Below are 16,623 nucleotides of genomic sequence, written 5' to 3'. Positions count from 1 at the left end.
AGCTCAATCCGGTTGGGCACCTTGATCAGCCAAGTATTTAAGAGGCAAAGCAGACAGACTTGATGCAGATCAATGAGGATCCCAACTGGCAAGACCTTATCATCGACTACTTGGTAAATGAAAATTTGCCAAAGGAGAAGTATGAGGCTACAAATATCTAGCAGAACGCCTTAAGATACTATGTGCAAGACAACAAGCTTGTTAGTAAATCATATATTGGGCCTCATCTCACATGCATAAAGTACCCTCAAACTCTTAAGGTGCTCTTCAAGATTCATGATGGCGAATGTGGAAATCACTCTAGGGGCAGGTCACTCGCCCAGAAAACCCTAAGCATAGGCTACTTTTAGCCTACCATGCGCCCCGATTCCCTGGAGTATATTATAAGATGTGATCAATGCCAACGATATAAGCTAGTTCCTGGTTTACCAGAAAAAGTGTACCACCCACAAAACAACCCATGACCATTCATGCAATGGGCTATTGACTTAGTGGGTCAATTGCTACCGACACCTGTCAAGAAAGAAATGATGATTGTTGTCACCGACTACTTTACTAAATGGATTCTTTTCTCTACTAAAGAATCTGATGTGGAACAATTCATCTGGAAGAATATCATCTGCCTCTTTGGCTGTCCACAGTCTCTGTCATCGACAACAGATCACAGTTCATTAGCAAGTAGATCACTGGATTCTTCGCAAAGTATGATATAAAGCAATACTTATCAACTCTGAGATATCTGCAAGGCAACAATCAAACACAGGTCTCCAAAAAATTTGTGACCGCCTTTGCCTGAAGAAGAGATTGGAAGGTGCCGAGGGAAAATGGGTAGACAAGTTTCCCAGAGTACTATGGGCTTATCGCAGATCCACTAGCAAAAATCCATTTTCCTTAGCCTTCATAAGTGAGACAATCATTCCTCCTCATATCACTCCTTAAATGGATAACATTGATCAGAAATGCGAGTAGATAAAGATTAACCTTGACTTGCTTGAAGAGGAATGAGAAAAGGTCATTGTACGAGTTGCAGCTTATTAGTGGCAATTAATGTCCTACTACAACAAAAAAGCGACTTCGTCCCGAGCGGATGACTAAGTCCACTCCATTTCAATTCGAAGAAAGTTTTTCATTCAAGGAAATGTTCAAGAAATATTCACTCCTCAGTGAGCACAGCACCCTACTGAAGAGAATTCAAACCAGCGGCTACTTGATCCTTCAAGTCGGTCATGTGGTCAACAAATCACAAAAATACAAATTCGAGAAGGCCAACTTTGAACATTTGTCCCCCTCAGCAGGAGATGACACCATTTCCGTAAGGGTGGGTAAAAACTTCATGCCCTAGGAGATGCACAAGGTCGAGCATATGGTAACTCATTTGGTGGCTAATTAACCTATTAACTCAGCCACGCGGTTAGCAAATCGCAAAAAAGGTGAATTCGAAGGTCTCATATAAGAGGCAACTCAACGCTTCGGCTATAGTTATCTAACCAAGCTGCCATTAGGTCCACATAAGAGGCAACTCAACACTTTGACTATAGTTGTCCAACTAAGAGGCCAGTAGGTCCACCTGAGAGACAACTCAATGCTTCGACTATAATTGTCCAATGAAGTGGCTAGCGAGGTCCACGTAAGAGGCAACCCAACGCTCCGGCTATAGTTGTCTAACCAAGCGACTAGCAGGTCCACGTAAGAGACAACTCAACGCTCCAGCTATAGTTGTCCAACCAAGTGGCAGCAGGTCCACGTAAGAGGCAACTCATGCTCGGCTATAGTTGTCCAGCGAAGTGGCCGAACAGGTCCACGTAAGAGACAACTCAGCGCTCGGCTATAGTTGTCCAACCAAGCGGCCAGCAAGTCCACCTAAGCGACGATGCACGGCTCTAACTATTCCTATCCAACCAAGCGACCAGCATGTCCACCTAAGCAATAGTGCATAACTTTGGCTATTGCTGCCTAACCAAGCGGCCGATAGGTCCACGAAAGCGATAGTGCATAGCTCGGTTATTGCTCCCCAAGCAAGCGGCCAACAGTCCATCAAGCGACAACATACATCTTCGGCTATAGTTGCCCACCCAAGCGGCCAACAGGTCCACTTTAGCGACAACCTTCGATTCAAGCATCAGCATGCCACACATTGAGTCAACAGACTCACATTCAAAGCGCAAGCAAACCACTCAGGAAGTTAGGAAGCCAAAAACTCAACAAAGAACAGGCTATCAACATATCCATAAGTTCAAATATATTAACAAGCGGCCAACATACCCAAGTTCAGAAGAACATATATTGTAGTCAACCGACACCAATGCTTAAAGAAGAATAAAGCTACAAAGAAGAAAATGTCTTCATCTACTTTGAGACTTTAGCAAGAGACTCCTCCTTGTTGACATCCTCTTCGGCTCCAATCTCATCAGACGCATTCTCTTCAACTCCAACCCCATCGGCTCTCTACTCGTCAGCTACATTCTCCTCAACCACATGCTTGTCGACTTCATGCACATATGCTACCTGCTCCTCAGTCGGATTTATGTTTGTGATGGTATCCTATTCACCTTAAGCAGAAAACTCTCCTCAACCGCATCCTCGTCGGCTCCAGCCTTATCACTATCTGCTCCTTGTCTGCATCTATGTTTTTTATGGTATCCTACTCACCTTAAGCAGGAAACTTCTCAAGGAAAACAAAAAACAAAAAACAAAAAGGCAGCTCAACCCTTTTATCACTAATAAGGTAGAATGCAGTATCTCATTCCCTCAGGAACATACTTCCCTTTTCCAGACAAGCGGGCTAAAGACTCATCCCTTCCATCGAGTTGATCATCCGAGCTAGTATCATGATGTTTCCATCTTTCAACATCTCTAGCTAGGGGCAGAACACCTTCATGCATTCATGGCTTGGCGAACTTTAGCCATGTCTTACACAAGATCAAATCTTTTACTAATCTCGTCAACTGCAAGCAGAAGACAGAAGTTAGTTAGTCATAAGAATTCACATATAATAAAACTATTGGATATGTGAGTAAAGCAAAGCAGCAGTTCAAGACATACCATAGCAAAACATTGCACCGGTCGGCTAACTCAATAGCTACTTGATCTAAACCAGCCTCAACATAGCATAGATGCTCGGCCAATCCAACGATTGGCCCCAACTCAAAGAAGGAATCTCAAAAGCCTCTTCCAAACAGGAGCCCAACTTTCAAAAGTAACTCAACTGCAATTGGAAAGCCCCACAAGTATTTCACATCTCCTACATGCCCCATACGTGACATGCAGAAGCTGGGGGGCATTTGTGGAAGTAAATAAATCCAACGTCCAATCAAAAGGTGCCATATGGAAAAGAGGTTGACCCTAGAATTATATTGTTTAAACTAATAAATAAGGTTTAATAACATATTTAATAAGGAAGTTACCTATTTAAGTTGAGGGAATAAATTCCATAAATTCCCTCAATCAAATTATTCAAGAAATGAATAATTCTCTTTAAAGAGAATTATTCCCTCCTTAAATGGAAAAAAAGAGATTACAGAGACAAAAGGATATTTAAACAGAAGGAGAAGACAAAGAAGGTAATTCTAAACTCTTCCTAACTCGGAAAAATCCCTAACATTACTTTCTCTTTCTCTCTCTCTCTCTCTCTAGACGAAATTATCCCCTGCTCTCATACTCGTGGTGACCAGCATTTCAGGTGTCGCCACCTCTCTTACCTTCTCGGCTCCCAATCCACATATCTCTCCTGTAGAGAAATATCTTCATCCTTTCTTTATTATCATCTTCCCATACCATATTACTGACTTAGGCATCGAAGGGCCATTGGTCACCACCACAATTGTGGTTCTCCGTTGACTGCCATTTATCTTACAAGGAATCTAGCAGGGGAACGTATGAGAGAGAATAATGATTCACAAATATTCTCCCTGGATAAATTTGTACAAACAGGTACGGCAGATATGGTGAATCTATGTTGTGGCTGGAGGAGAGAGAAAGCAATGGTGGTGGGTAGGTATGTTGGCTCTTGGTGGTTGTTGGTTATGGCTGGTTGCAGGTGGTGTTGTTGGTTGAGGGAAAGGGCACATTGATGCTGCAAGAGACATCGCTCGCTAGCGAAGGGCTCGGGACAATTTGTCCCCCCTTTCCACACAGGCTTCCGTAAGAACACCTAAGAGGTGTTTTTGGTGGGACCCAGTATTAGTAATCCCATTTAAGATTTGAACCATGTGAAACAAACATGCGATTATTTTGGCCAAGGCTGTCCAAGCCAAGCCCTTATAACAAACAGGCCCTTAGAGGTTTCTCTCAACTTTTGAAGTATGTTAAGTGATTTTAGAAGTTTCTCTCAACTCTCTTTTATTTTTGGTTTATATGGAAGCAATATTTGAGAAAGGGGAACCGAACTTAAGACCTCAAGTGTAGAGATAAATGCTTTTTAACCATTTTAGTTACAAGCCCTTTGCGGATTTCAGCTTACTTATTGTAGGGTTTACCCTTGTTTTTCTTTTCGTGTTACATTGCATCAATGTATACACTTAATCCATCTATCCTACATGAACTTGGCATAAGTGCTCACGTAATCAACTTAATTTGAGGGACACCGACAATGCTTTAAAGGTTGCACTCACATGAATGATTTTTTTTTTCTTGTATATGCCACTTGAATAAATTATGGCAAATAGTCACTTTTGGTCCTTGTAGTTTGCCACTTTTATCACTTTGGTCCATGTCGTTTTAAGTTTGTCAATTTTTTCCTGTTGTTTCAATTTGAAGCAATTCAAGGACAATTCTCAATTTCTATCTTTGTTTTAGACAATTTGAAGCAATCAAATCAAGGACAATTCTCAATTTCTTTTAAAATCAAATTTTTTAAACTCCTGTTAGTTGTAGAGGGGCAATTCGGTTCATAAATTATTAAAAATTAATTCATTTTAAAAATAAATATTAAAGACAAATATAAAAAATTAAAATCTTAAAATTGGAAAGAAATTTTTTTTCCCACCGCATAGGGCATCGTCTTGTCCATGACGATGGAAAAAAAACAAAATAATAATAATAATAATAATAATAATAATAATTCCCCACAGCCTTGTCCATCAAACCTTGAGCATCGTCAGGGTCCAAGACTCCATCGTCGGAACTCCAACTAACCACCAAAATTCATCACACCGCCGCCTCCCTCCCTTTCTCTCCACCTCCTTCCTCCCTCTCTTTCTCTCCCCCCAAAATTTATCAAGACACCCCATCCAAAAACGCAGCCCCCTCCTCCTCCGACAAACCCAACCATCACCTCCTTCCTTATATATATATATATATATATATATCTCTCTCTCTCTCTCTCTCTCTCTCTCGCATCTAGACTGAGTGGGGATGGATCTGTGGGTTCCGGTGGGCGAAGAACTTGGCGACGAACACGATGGCGTGGCCTTGACGAAGACGGTGATGAGGCCTTGGCAACGAAGATGAAGATGACGAATCTAGTGTGGGGCTTGTCGGATCTGAAGAGAGGGAGGTTGGCTGGGGATGGGGGTGGGCGCGGTGCGCGGGTTGGTCCAGGTTTCGTATATTCCGAGCGAAGGGGTGGGCTGGATATATGGTTGGGGTGGGAATGGGTGTCGGGTTTGGAGGGATGAGGGCTGGGCAAGGCTGGTTGTCTATCTCTCTATGAATCTCCCTCTCTCTCTTTCTCTGGGCGAGGCTGGGGTTTGACCGGTAGACGGCGGTTGGCTAGGTGGTGGTCGGTGGATGGTGGTTTTTGGGCATTGCTGGGTTGGGGTGACGGCGAAGGGGTGGGGTTGGGAGGGGAGAGGGGTTAGCTTTTATTTTTTAATTTTTTTAATATATATTTTTATTATTTATTTTTAAAAGGAATGCTTTTTTTTTTAAAATAATTTATAGACCGAATTTTCCCTCTACAACTAACAGGAGTTTATTAAAAAAAAAAAAAGATAGAAATTGAGGATTGTCTTTAAATTGCTTCAAATTGAAATCAGAGGAACAAAATTGACCAAATTGAATCGATAGGAACCAAAATAATAAAAATGGCAAACTACAAGGACCGAAAGTGACTTTTTACCATAAATTATAGCTATTATTTGGTCCAACTTGGACATGGCTCTACTCTGGGATTTACTGTAATAATATAATGCAACTTTTGTATAGCCCTTGGCAGCTTCCAATAGAAAGATTCGATCACATTTACTGAAGAAAAAACAATAGTTTGTGTTTGGTGATGATGATGAGTAGGTGAAAGAACACATTTGAGCCCTCAAGTTTGGCGGGCAGCATGATAATGAAGAGAAGATTTATCAACACCACAATGCGATATGGTTGTAAAATAGACAATCATAAAAGAAGTCTCAGAATGCACCGAACTTTGCTGGAAGCTGATGTGAGGGTCATCACAAGGACATATTTAATTGTAAGGAAATGTACCAGATTCCATATCTTGTATTCCCCATTAGCTGGTGTGAGGGTCAAAATTTCTCATCATAACTAGCCTACCCATTTCGACGGTATTTCCAATATAGGCAAATATGATTTGGTCAAGCATGTCATAGTTCCATAATTTTTGGGGGACCTTTGCTTGCTTGCTAGCCCACTTCCAATATATCATAGCTTATGCTCCATTACAAAAGAAGATGTGGTTGTATATCTAAGTGCTCGTCACCATAAATAAATGTGTTGAGACTTGAAAGGCATCACCATGCATCTTGTCAAGGCATGTTCACTAAAATGCCACTTGTATTTGTGGTGGAATCCACGTTGATTAGGATGAAATATAAATTCAAAAGTTCCTTTCTTGTAAGAGTGGTCGGACGGATGATATGATTCTAAAAGTGTCCACAGAAAAAACACATCAAAAGTTCCTTTATTGTAAGAGTGGTCGGACGGTTGACCTGATCCTAAATGTCTCCACGGAAAAAACACATCCCACTCTACACGAGTGGCTTATTTACAACTCACATTCAAATGTGCATGCCAATTAGGAAAATCATCATATGACCTATCTCATCCATGTCTGGTAAGCGGTACCTGTGGAGAGATTCTTTCATTTCGACTTTCATTTTTCTTTTTTTTGTTTTTTTTTTTTCTTCTTGTTCTTTGGTTACGTGGCTGAAGATAATCTTTTGTTACTTGATTTCTTTTTTTGCTTGTTGGTTTTCATAGTTTATCATAGTTTTATTGCACAGGATGAGCTTGCAAGGATGCCAAGGCACTTTCCTCAACCTCACGCCAAGCAGTAGCCTTTGATCTTAATCAATCAATCCTCGATCCAGTTCTTGATTTTGTCTGTGTCTTTTTCTTTTTCTCCCCCTTTTCTGGTGCTGGGAATGGGTTATATTTCATCTGGTAAGAATCATGTGAAGTCAGATTTCATATGATAAACACGACATGAAACTTAGGACTTGGGCACAACCACACTTAGTGGAATAGTTTCATAAAAATGAATACACAATTAGGACAGCAAAGCGTGGTCCAATTCTTCACATTCACTTCATACCACTAATCAATTTTACCAATCTCTTGGCCTCCCAACTCTTATGCCTAGTCCAACCCCGGGAAGCACCATTGCAGAAAGTTCACCAAACTAGCATCATGCAGAGAAAGAGTGATGATGAATTATACATCATCACCCGATTCACTGCAACATCGATATTTCGGTCACCAGCATAACAGTTTGAACCATGTTAAGCTGGAAAGTGATGAAGAATACGTGAAGGGAAAAAAGAGCAAGTTTAAGGGACGATTCGAGGCACAACAAGATGTCTGCCAGTTAGGGTTTCGGTACCTGACATCTTGTTTTAGCTACATCTTAAGGAAAGCAAGAGCATTTTACAACGAGTTCGCTGTGATGCATTATTTGATGGTGATGATAGTAAAAGGGCACTGGGATATGATGAAGTCATGTTGGTGGATCCTTATTTTGTCAATCCCAGTTACTCCTTTCACCTTCTTGGATGTCAATTAATAAGTCATGAGCATCTATTGCACGCATGAAGAATTAAAAATTGATGAGAACCTACCTATGGAAAAATGGTGTGTGTTTTTTTTCCCTTTTCTATATCTACTGGAGTTTTACGTACTAATTCTGTAATTAATAATTAGTGAAGACTTATAATGTTCATGATGTTGTACATGTGATATCCATTCAACTCCTCAGTATTATATATGTACTTTTTTCTTAATTACGAAAAGTGGGGAGTTTATAATTGCTTTTTTTCTTCTTCTCAATTTGGAGAAGTTAACCCAAAATTATGCTGCTAATGTGAGGAATTTGTAGCTCCAGTCCAATAGAGTATTTACCTCACATCCAAGATCAGAGTAAAAGACAATTTAAAAACCCATGATTAAAGGCTAAAGGCAATGAAAATTACAAGTTATATAGGTGTTTATAAATTTGAGTAGGCAGAGTGTACAAGTGATAGATAATGTGTTGATATGAAGTGTCACAGTCTTTACCTTTTGAGACAAGGACAATACTTCTTACATGTTCTGTTCAATATTTCTTCGGTAACGATTTCCAAACGAAAAAAAGGTTTATTCGACAAAGGTGTTTTCAACCAGAAAAATATTTGAAGCAAATGTATCATTTCATAACTTAGATAACGCTTTCACCCAAACATTTGCCTAAAAATAATGTTTAACTCAAGGCAAATATTAAAAACATCTGTTATTTTATTATTTATTTGTCCACAATAATTATTTGATAACATAAAATTTGTTTACCCCTTAAATTTCCTCGACTTTTCAACAATTTTGTCGAGTCTAAACTCACCTCTTCCAATGGTAACAATACGGCACTGTAAACAAAATCTTATGCGTCAATTTGCAAAAATAAAACAAAACTTGAGGAAGCAAATGTTTCTTTCCCTATCTGGATATCTCAAATTCAACACCAATTGGTAAGTGATCGCTTGGGTGACTGAAGTTTGGTAATCCACCATCAAGATCAGACGAGCCTGGTTCCGGAAGCTCAAGAAAACTGACTGGTCTTATGCAGTCAGAAGGGGAAAAGAATATATAATCAAGTGTACCAGTGAAACCAGGAGTGTAATTTGTAAATGGTGGTTCACCTCGTGTAGTAGCATATGCGCTGCACAAGGGAATAGGTAGATCTACAAAATCTATCGAGGGTGCAGATGAAGAGTTGCCAGAAATAAGGTACTGGTAAACCTGGAATGTTCAAAATGTTAGAACTAGTGGAAGTATTCGAGGTCATTGAAGTAAAATATTTTCTAAGCGACCCAGCTACTTGCCGGCAACTTTAGCTCAGCTTGCAAATCTTTTGCATGTATACTTTTAGGAGCTCTGTACAGATAAGGTAGTACATCTCCACAAACAATTTGTACATTCTTATTTTATCTTTACTCACACTCGCATCAATTTATCTTTTTATTTTATGTGTACCCCATGCAGGCATGCATCACCACCTGCCTGAAAGGGCCAAGGATAAAACCTAAAAAATTTGAAATTATTCACACAAAGCACATGCAATAGGCAACGCAAAGAGCCAAACTTCGGGCAAGTTTTTACTCTCATATTAATCCATGTCAATATTGTTACTCATGAGTGCTGCTATTTCCACCCACATGTCCTACTTTCTCAATCTCCCCATGTTCCCACCCCCTATGGTAAATGACTAAAACCCAAAGGATCTGAACTAAACCAATTCAAACAAAACCAAGCCATAGGCAAAAGGAAGAGGAAACTGGGTAAATTGAAAGAAGTTTAAGGGCGTCAAACCTTATCCCCTGGAGTTGAATTGAAGTCACCAGATAAAATTAATGAAGGACTGCAGTCAAATCTCTGGGATACCAATGTTTTAAATTGAGCTAAGCGCGATAGAAGATATTTAGCTTGAGCAAGCTTAACGTCAGCCCAGTCTGGATCCCTGAAGCATAAACATCAATACTCTTTACAATTTGAACCAATAAAAAATATTAAATCCACGCTTATAGGCCAAGATGCATAAACACAACACCACGTAATATAGCAGGAAACAAATAAAAAAGAATAAACCACTTTTACCAGTAAAGGTGTGTGTTTGCCACAATAACAACATGATTAGAAGGATTTTTAAGCTTGAACACTGCCATAATTCCAACACAATCACGCTTCAGTCTGACACGAGGATCATCAGGGTCTCCCTGATCCAGGGCGCTTTGTAATGTTGAACCTGAAGACAGAGTGAAGAAACTTTACCGGAAACCAGATTGTAGCCATCAATGATCAATAATACTGTGGAAAAATCCGTAACCGGACAAAAGGAAGCTGTGATTAAAAGCACCCAAAGAAACACATGAACATGGAAAGTGATCGAATTTAAAAATAATGAGTAAGTAATACAAGTTACCAATTTTGGGTCCATCGTCTTTGTTTTCGATAGCTTCTTTGTTATTTGGTTTATCATCACCAAGTCCATTTCCCTCTAGAATTGAGTCTACAAGATCGTTGTATTCTATTTTCTCCTCTAACAGCAACTCTGCCCTGAAGGACGAAGAACATTTAAACAAGCACAATTAAGATAGTTTTAGATTCAAATTTGAATACGTAACACAAAGCTGAGAAGTTTAAAATAGCTAGAGAGGAATAATGTAAATTTGTCACAATATCTATCTCCCATTGCTAGGGACAATGTTAAAAGTTTTGACATTCAAATAATTGAGCATTAGTATCGACTACTACATGAGACCATGACATTGACATTGTAGGTGAGCCCAATAGGGGATAAATATGACTTGCCTAATATTTCTTTAACTTTTTTCAAGAACCCTAATATTTCTTTTCACTTAACCTAACTCTTGTATTTCTTAATCTACTACTTCCCTGCTAGGCTTAGCCCCTCCTTCTTTTGGATTAACCCTTTTTTTTTGGACATGAAACAAAAGTTTTTTAGAATCAGAACAGTTAAAATTTTCATGGATGAGGTATCCACTAAATACAAAGAGACAATGTGATCAAGCTAACGTACAATAAAAACCATAACATCTAGATAAACATCTTTCCAATCTTCAAAATTGGCAAAAAAAATATGGAATTTCCCAAGATTCTAAAGAAAAGGAAGCCCAAAATGAAGTACAAAACCTAGTTTATCAAATTCAACCTATGCCCTTCGCCTTTAAAATCTTAAAAATCCTTTCAGTCCTTTCCTACCACACTACCCAGAATACAGCCGGTACCTCATAATTTCATACCACCTTAGCCTTCTTTCCACCCCAAAAGCAGTGTGCCTTTCAGAAAAGAGAGCTTCAAAGAAATAAATTGTCCACAGTTTCCCTCCTCCTTTGCACATGATACAAACGGGAAGAAGACAAACATTCATCATTGAATCAAGTTACAAGTGTTCGCCCTACCATGACCTTTAATCCAACCAAGGGCACATAGGAGTCACATAAATTAAACCTTCCAAATCATAGAATAGGGTTGAAACGAAAAAATAGATGGATTATCAAATAACTCCTTGAAATAACATTTACAAGAAAAACTCCCGAAGAATCCAACATCCATCTCATCCTATCTGGACTAGAGGGCTGCAAAATAACAGTTTCCAATGAAATTAGAACAGAAGTGACCTACCCAATGTCAGATCCACTCAAGTTTCGTGAAAGCCTAAACCTCCACTTAAAGGAAGCGAAGAGCTGACCATTCTAGATATGTCAAAACTATGGTGTATGGACAATCTGTAAAGACACAAAAAAGTTATCAACAGAGTATCCACAACCCAACTCTCTTCTCAAAATCTGACCCTCCATTATCCACCCCAAAATGGCAGCAAGACACAAAAGAGTCTAAACCTTGGTCAGTGTCTTTCAAGGGGCAGTGAAATGAAACTCTTAGCGGTGCAAGTCTACAAAGAATACTTTCCATCTTCCTTCTTTGGCGCTGCTATTGGGTTAGAATTGTCCATTCTCTTACTAATGACAGCATGTCATATGAAAACCTTATCCAACAGAAATTTCCTTAATTATTTACCAAGTAACACCTTATTTCTATTTTACCAAATTGGCAACTCCCAAACCGCCCTTCTCTTTAACCGGAAACACTAGCTCCAACTAAGTCATTCTTCTTCCCCTAATCAAAACCTTCCCAAAAAGGTCCTCATCAATTGCTCTATTCAACTGGCCAATAGAGAGATAATAGGTTAGCAAACTGCTTAAAACTGAATGAATCAAAGTTAACCTACCTCTCTTGAGAGAAATGCTTTCTCCAATCTCTTTTCCACTTTCTTCACCACCAGATCCCAAAAATTACCTACCCATGGATTAAAGTGGAAGCCCCAAGTATTTCAAACACCAACTCCCCAATCCACTACCCAACGAATTGGCTAAATCAACCACTTTACTTTCTTGAGTATTCATCCCAGCAATTGAAGACTAGGCCTTGTTATTATCCAGCCCCGATTACAAACAAATTGTCCTATTTTTCTTGATGGCATATCTAGTTAAAAAGTATTTGATTCATACATTTTGGACTGGAAAAAGGAATCAATTAAAACATACATGTCGTGCTTATAAAAAATTCCACATCCATCACGCTTTTGCCCACTTCTCTGAATATAAGAACTATAATAGCCATTGCTCTCCATATTTCCTTTGTAAAAGCTGTCGTACTCATCAACTTCCTGGAAATAATTTTATATTGTTCAAAACAACAGGTTATATATGGGATAGCAAGTATTTAAACTCAAAACAGACAGCCATCAGGAAGGAATGTTAACTTCCCAGTCTAAAAAAGAAAACTTAAAATACAATAGCAAAGGCAAGAAAAACAAACCTGCAGGCAGAGAAAGTCAGCTCCAAGGTTCTTGAGAACACTCAAAATTGCCTGTGAGCGAGCTTTCCACCTATAACAAACATATTTCCAAACATAATATTACCAGTTCAGATTACAGTAAACCCTTAAGGATAAGTATAAAATCTGAACGATAAGAAGTATACATTAACTTTAAATACTTTCAAGCGAGTGTTGTACCAAATACATTGTGACGAATGTCATAACTTAGTCAAATATTTAACTTTCTTGTAATTTTGCGGTTTATTGGTTGCACTTAGATGGCCATCTCGTCTATCTTTCTCACAACTCTTTTTTTATTTATTATTTATTACGTTTCCTATTCAAAAAGAAAAGAAAGTCTATCTAATTTTCTTGTGTAGTCTGTCTAGTAATAAGATCAATCATAAGACCAAACTCATTATTTAACAGGATCAAATGCACTTACATGTGAAAGACTTTTATATGCGTGGAAGAAAAAATTTCCAAAAAAGACTCCTTGGACTTTGCCGAATGGGCACATATATTACCAAGCCATCAAAAGATAATTGCAATCTGAAGTTAATTAATGTAAAAAAAATGTAAAAACCATGTAGTAGTTATATGCAGCGTTCAAACATACCATATGAGCAAGCAAAAACATACATCTAGTTGTTGTATGCATAAAACGATACCCAAATTCTATCTTACACATGGGTCTAAGTTCCTTAGCAGGAAAGATTTTGAGCTATGTATCACTATGACCCAATATTATTATAATATCATGCCAATACAATAACTACTAATGAAAGGTATTCATATCAATTTTAGAAAACAATAGAGCAACTTATACAAAAAATACTTAAGTTATGATTTCTACCTCAGACAAGGGGATGGAGAGTGTGGAAACAAGGAACTCTTTACATATACCTACACATACCAAAAATAAGTACAGGAATTGTTAAACTTAAATTATCAAAATATGAGAACAGAAATCAACATATGACGGTTAACATTCACAGGGGATTTAAATTCCCGACATGGAATCTGTAGGGTGTTTCTGCATCAAAAACAAATTATGCCAAAAGACAGGATAAGAGAATTACTAGAACCAAGGACGAGAAAATGAAATGAAATTTACAATAAAACATAAACATATCATTTTGACAAGGAATAATGAGAACATAAAATATTCATCAAAGTTTGTCAAACAAATGCACTATGACATACATAATAAAGCCAACACTACAATTTATATCACGGTAAAGATAATTTGGGCTATTATGAGTTTACTGGGTCCCCACCTATCTATGCTCTGTTCTTGGTGGAAGATTATTTTGAGATTACTGAATCCAGAAGCATAATTAGTTAAGTTAGTTAAGTTTTCTGGCTCTATATTTTCTTTCCATTCGGGCCTTCTGCCCCAATCATCAACAAAAAGAACATAAATTATGTCCCACACACACACAACATTGCATACAATCAATACCATTTGTTCGCATTCATTCCATTGTTGATCAAATTAGAACATAGAAAGTTAGAGAATAAAAATAAAAATAAGAGCTGACTTGAGAATGAGAAAATTTTAAATTTTCAGTTTTCCTACCTCTCTAGTACTGTGAAGCAAATGTTATTTGTTTATAGGGTAAACCATGTAGGAACAAGGCGGCATAGAAAGCTAAAAAGAAGAGCTGAATTCAGTTGTTTTGTTATACGTAACTTCCATTTATTTAAATAAAGATAATTATTCTCATTATCCAGTACTTTGTGTGACACAATGGATTGTCGAATACCAATTCATATGACAAGTACCAAAAGGAACAAACAATAACAAAATGAATTGGGCACAAAATGGGAAATTAAGTGAGACGAGTGAATGCCATAGCCATACCTGAGCCAAAATGTTATACGACACAAGACTAAACCTGATACCTGCAATATCACATCATAGAATTCATGCTTACTGAATTTCTTTTGCACCATAAAACACAATGGCCAAAAGAAACAAACTCAAAAATAATCAGATATAAACAAATTAAGAGCATAAGTAAATACCATCAGGTTTACTTATCGAATGGATGGTACTCTCTTCCACAGAAACAAATTTTGGGAATTTTGGTGATGGGGCTGTTGAGCTCATTCTGCTCAAAACACTCCTGCGAAAAATTACAAATTACTAAAATGGAAAGAGAAAACAAGAAGAAGCTAAAACTGAGCCATCGTTCTCTGAGTCTCTGACGAGCATTACGTAGTCTGAGTACTTGTGGGAGAGGGAATGGGTAGGCGGGAAACCACAGGAAAAGCTCTTAGCATTGATAGAGAGGTTGAGAATTATGCGGACTAGGTGTTTGTTATAAGGCGGAAGAGGGAATAGGGACTAAAATAAAGATAGTACAAGCGGCAAGGGGGCGAAATGGGACTTGGGACTAAAATAAAAATAGTACTTGGGAAAGGATTTCAACAGTTTTTAGTTAGGAAAATGCTAGAGACACCAACTTTGGGCACCAATTCTCTAATAGAGCATGGCTCTTCCTATTAGAGAATGGTTCAGTTGCCTTCAGTTAACACTAGCAAAGGTGCTCGTGCAAGGCAGCAGGTTTTGAAATTGCATGAAATGTGTATAAAGTTGTCAAAATACGTAGGGAACATATCACTATTTATATGTACATTGAGATCTAAATAGTGGCATCATGCTCAGTTTAGCAAGTTTAAGTTACAAAAAAAATTAATAAGATGTTCTATGTGATGCTTGTTATGTTAAAATATTGGGTTTGTTTTTATTGAGATCTAAACAATGCCATCAAGCTCAATTTGGCAAGTTTAAATTACAAAAAATAAAGTGAAATAGCTCAAAATGCCACCCTTTTTTTATAATTTTAACTGAAAATACCACCTATTCCCAATTTTTTTCCAACTATCACCTATAAATATATATTAATTGTCCTATTTTCGCACACATATCACTTTTGCTGAAAGTAGTTCTCTCTCAGCTCGCTCAACTCCTATTCACTCTCTTTGTGTTCATCTCTCTCTCTCTCTCTCTCTCTCTCTCTCTCTCTTCTGAATAACGAAACCCTCATTGAACCCCATCTTTTAGGTATGTCTTCTAAATAGCTGCTTGCAACCTTGAAGCTCTACTGGATCGTCGACCTCAAATAGGTAGTGTTGATGGTTATTTTCTTAATATCTATGGGATTCTGTGAAATTGGTTTTATTTTGATTGCTTGGGTTTTTGTTAAATTGGTTTTGGCTTTAATTGCTTTCGGTTAGGTTTTTTGAATCTTCATGCTCATCCATTTGGGTTTTTACCAATTGCATTTAGATTCTGGATATGTTAATCTTGAAACTTGGGATTTTCCATTTCATGTAGTAGATTTCTATAGTGTGATTGTGATGAATCCTTGTTCTCTGATGTGAGTGTTGTATTGCTGTTGTGTTCTTGTTATTTTGCTATTATATTGTTGTTACATTGCCAATGTATTGCCTGATTATTGTGGTTGTATTGTGTTCATGAAATGTTGTTTTGTAATGGTCAAAAATGAAGACGATTGTTATTCTGGTTTGTTACAATGGAAAATGAGTAACCTCAAAGAAGATGTACAAATACGAAGGGAGTGACTCAAAAGGCTTAATAGTTCCACGTACCATCACATTTGCTGAACAATTGGATTGTGTGCATCAAATTGGTAATATAAACAGCAGGAAAGACAATGTTTGCTTAAAGTTCTCAGTTTTGGTGGCCTGGAATGAGTGGAAGCACATAAAGATTGAGGACGATGATGATGTCAAATTTTTTATGAAGTACAATTGTGAGGTAACACCTTCAAAACTAGCTCCCTTACGCGTGAGTATAGAAGACAAAGAACTGACAAATGATGTAATTGATAG

General features: G+C 38.0%; 1 protein-coding gene across 2 annotated transcripts; it reads right to left on the bottom strand.

The window, feature by feature from the left end:
* Positions 1-7,043: 7,043 nt before the first annotated feature.
* On the bottom strand, positions 7,044-15,179 carry LOC103336757 (DNAse I-like superfamily protein). Of its 2 annotated transcripts, none has more exons than XM_089055745.1 (10): positions 14,984-15,179; positions 14,791-14,891; positions 14,627-14,667; positions 13,616-13,665; positions 12,760-12,829; positions 12,486-12,607; positions 10,340-10,473; positions 10,015-10,162; positions 9,730-9,877; positions 7,044-7,332 (listed from the first exon to the last, which is right to left on the bottom strand). In XM_089055745.1, the coding sequence occupies exons 1-10, from the start codon at positions 15,046-15,048 to the stop codon at positions 7,243-7,245; spliced, it is 969 nt and encodes a 322-aa protein (XP_088911871.1). In that variant the 5' UTR covers positions 15,049-15,179; the 3' UTR covers positions 7,044-7,242. The 2 variants fall into 2 exon arrangements, with proteins under 2 accessions (XP_088911871.1, XP_088911870.1); XM_089055744.1 differs by lacking the exon at positions 7,044-7,332 and adding an exon at positions 8,642-9,159 and having other exon boundaries at positions 14,984-15,176.
* Between the last annotated feature and the right edge of the window lie 1,444 nt (positions 15,180-16,623).

The sequence above is a fragment of the Prunus mume genome, linkage group LG7 (genome assembly GCF_029339155.1).
Source record: "Prunus mume cultivar Tortuosa linkage group LG7, ASM2933915v1, whole genome shotgun sequence".
NCBI lineage: Eukaryota > Viridiplantae > Streptophyta > Magnoliopsida > Rosales > Rosaceae > Prunus > Prunus mume.
The sequence above is the reverse complement of the archived record's forward strand: the minus strand, read 5'-3'. Positions and strand labels throughout refer to the sequence as shown.

What these genes read in the sequence shown, in the direction of transcription:
- LOC103336757 (XM_089055744.1), bottom strand. Translation starts at nt 15,048, where the DNA reads ATGCTAAGAGCTTTTCCTGTGGTTTCCCGCCTACCCATTCCCTCTCCC. An exon ending in TCTCCATCCCCTTGTCTGAG is followed by an intron (nt 12,830 to 13,615) that starts GTAGAAATCATA and finishes TGTTTGTTATAG; the next exon opens with GTGGAAAGCTCGCTCACAGG. An exon ending in ATTCAACTCCAGGGGATAAG is followed by an intron (nt 9,160 to 9,729) that starts GTTTGACGCCCT and finishes TGAACATTCCAG; the next exon opens with GTTTACCAGTACCTTATTTC.